Consider the following 3346-nt stretch of genomic DNA (forward strand, 5'->3'; position numbering starts at 1 on the left):
AATATAATAGACCTGGTAGAAATCAGAATTATAACTTCCTATGATATTGGTCTAAGAACTAGGGATGGACGCACAATTTAAATTTTAGGCACACCACGTTGACAAGGACAGGCTGGTGCATGGTTATTAAACCCGACCCGGGTGTTGACCCGGTCAAGGAGGCGGGTCTCGAGTTTTATGGGTCAACCCGGGTCAACTCGGGTCAATCCGGATCAACCCAGAAAAATTTTAAAAAATATATTTAAAGTTTTAATATTTCATAAAAAAATATTAAAATAAGGAAGAGATTTTCTTAATAGTATTTAACTAGAAAATATATGCTTCTAATTCGGTTATGTTTTATAATAAAACAATTTCCTTGTAATAGTAAATTTGAGAAGAATAAAAGAAAAAGAAGTGAACATGGTTTTTTTATATATATTTGAGAGCGAGAGAAAAATACATGGAACGAAATAAAATCAGTCAAAATTTAAAGGTCAGTAGATTAATAGTTCAAGATTTATATTTAATAAAAAATCTCAAAAATAAATAAAATATACTTATTAATTAATTTTTATAAAATAAAATTTATCTCGCATGACAAAAACTCTAAGTGCGAAATAAAGTTTTAAAAATATTTTACTATGTTTATTTAAAAAAAATTAAGTTAAAAGTATAATATTTTTAGTTAACCCGTTTTCAACAAAGAAGGGTTGAAAATATTTGATGCTGAGAAGAGAGCGTAAAGTATTTTCCGAATCACTCTTAACGTAAAACAAAAAATATATATATTGCTGTCTGCACCCTTCCTCTTCGTTGCCTCTCCTCTTTTACGCCTTGGGCTCAAATTCTAACAGCGAAAGAGACATCAACAAGTTTTCAATCTCTAGGTAAATCTTTCCCCTCTCTTCCTCATGCTCTTTCTTTCGATTTTTTGTTGTTTGAGATTTTTTCTCTTTTTTGATTCATGCTAGATCTGCGCTCCAAAGCCCTCTCTTCCTTCTCGAAGACACGGATCTGAAGCTTAAGCCATCGCTCACAACCAAATCACTGTTAATTTTTCAACCTCCATAGATCCAGACAGAAATAAAATCTTAAATCTCCCATGGAGAGTCACCCGGGTCTCGCCTGGGTTTGCCAGGGTCACCCGGGTCATGGGTTGACCCACCGGGTCGAGCGGGTTTTGCCGGGTCGTTGCACCGTCCGGTCTTTTGACAAACCCGGACCGGTCCAGCCACCGGGTCGACCGGGTCCCGGGTCGACCCACCGGGCCGGTCCGGGTTTAATAACTATGGGCTGGTGTAGGAAAACTTCGTACATAACCAATCACAGTTTGAATCATTTTCTTATTACTCAAACTCATTTATATTACAGCCATCAAATCAAAAAATACATATTCAACCCAAATATTAAATATTTATAGGATAATTTATTAATTGAAATCAATAGTAAAAATTTTACAATAATGACGAATAAAAAACAAGAAAAGGATTCCATATATATTTAATTTTTAATTGTTCTTGATTTGTAAAAAATATATTACAAACTCTGCAGCAGCTGGCACAGAGCAGCAACTCTGCTTCTCTAGGCAGATTGCTTTACCACAGAAACAATGACTGTCATCTTATAACCATTTCGAAACCAGTAGTCCAACCAATGTTACAGAACAGCCCAAACATGAACTGTTAGGTTCATCAAACACAAGCAGACATCTGTGCGCTATAAAACCAAAAGCTAAGACACATTCCATTACCACCTTTATATCCTGAAAGGTTGAGTATATTTATTGCCAATATGACTTGTAGTTTTCAAGAAAAGAAAATTTAACAATCTGTGGACAGAGGATACTGGCAATATCTGGAGTTTTTCATGCAGAGGAAGAACCTCTCATAGGCTGAGGCCATTTTAGTCGCAGTGAACATGGAGAGAGCGTACTCCTTGCAGGCCATGCCTTTGTTCCGCCATACTTTAGGTCCATCTCTTATTGTCAACTCCAAGGCCTCAACAAAGGATTTCACATTGGGCGAAAATGTGTACCCGAATTCTTCCTTCACCACCACTGTACCAATTATGCTTGGATAATTGGGGGTCAAAACTGGCTTCCCACAATGCATTGCTTCGATTAGTGTAAGATCAAGCCCTTGAGGTCTTAATGTAGGATTGACAAACACATCAATCGCGTTGTAGAATTCAGACAGTTGAGAGGAATCCATGGCACCTAAGATCTTGACATTAGGGCCTAACTCAGCATACCTTTTCCCCCATGGGCCTGATCCTGCCACAAGAAGAAACACACCAGGATGGCGTTTGATGATCAATGAGAAGGCCTCGTGCAGAAGTGGATGCCCTTTGTCCCTAACCAGCCGCCCCGCAACTCCCATCACAAGGCTCCCATTGTCAGGGACGCCGTGTTTTCTTCTAAACCTTGCACCAGCATCAGGGTCGTGCACAAATTTGGTATTGTCCACCCCATTTAGTATGACATGAACATTTCTGAAGGGCAGCTGGTAGACCCTGACTAATACCTCACCAGCACTATGGCTTATACAGACATGTTGTTTGTAGCTTGAGAAGAATCTGATCTCATCAATAAGCCGTGGCATTGCTTCTTGAAGCTCTGTCATGGGGCCCGGCAAAGCCCCATCTGGATTTGTAAATAGCTCTTCAAATAATTTTGAGTGCATAATTTCGTACCAAATCCCATGCCATGTTACAGCCACATTAGGCACCAGTTTAGCCCTCCAATGTGGCAAGGAAACACTCTCAGTATGCACGTAATCAAATTCCCCATTTGCATTTATTTTGTTGAATATCTCAAATGCCAAAGAGCAATTGACTGAACCATGATCATTGGCAGCGAAGTAAACATGAAGATTACCTTCGTGTATATCATCAAGGTGAGGCTTCCTATCTGATGGAGCAGTAAAAACATGAATCTCATGACCCCTGGCAGCAAGAGCATGGTATAGAGTGGAAGCATGGCGTTCCATACCACCAGGGCCGGCACCAATTGGCCATGTCTTGGAGAAAACTGCAAGTTTGAGCTTCTCAAAAGTCGGTCCAAAGCAAAGCTTGTTCCAAGCAAATTTAACATCTCTGAGGTCGCCATTAAATGAGTCTTTCTCTGCCAAAACTGATGGTTCTTGTAAGTATCTAAGCATAGAAATGCAAAGAAAACACGAGCTAAAGAGAAAGGCTAAAGTGAGAATGGATGAATATCTAACAAAAAAGAGATTGGAAGATGAAGAGCTCTTGCAAGCTTGGTTTTTCAACCCCATTTCCAGGAGAAGTCTCAAAGGATACTTGATTTTTATTTTATTTTTACGAGAAAGTATTAAAATGAAAGCTTTGTATTTATAAAGTACCA

General features: G+C 38.9%; 1 protein-coding gene across 1 annotated transcript; it reads right to left on the minus strand.

Moving 5' to 3' along the window:
* Positions 1 to 1479: 1479 nt before the first annotated feature.
* Positions 1480 to 3346, minus strand: LOC7471897 (uncharacterized). Its single transcript, XM_002317333.4, has one exon. The coding sequence runs from the start codon at positions 3255 to 3257 to the stop codon at positions 1803 to 1805; it is 1455 nt and encodes a 484-aa protein (XP_002317369.4). The 5' UTR covers positions 3258 to 3346; the 3' UTR covers positions 1480 to 1802.

Source organism: Populus trichocarpa, chromosome 11 (genome assembly GCF_000002775.5).
Source record: "Populus trichocarpa isolate Nisqually-1 chromosome 11, P.trichocarpa_v4.1, whole genome shotgun sequence".
Lineage (NCBI taxonomy): Eukaryota > Viridiplantae > Streptophyta > Magnoliopsida > Malpighiales > Salicaceae > Populus > Populus trichocarpa.

What these genes read in the sequence shown, in the direction of transcription:
- LOC7471897 (XM_002317333.4), bottom strand. Translation starts at nt 3,257, where the DNA reads ATGGGGTTGAAAAACCAAGCTTGCAAGAGCTCTTCATCTTCCAATCTC.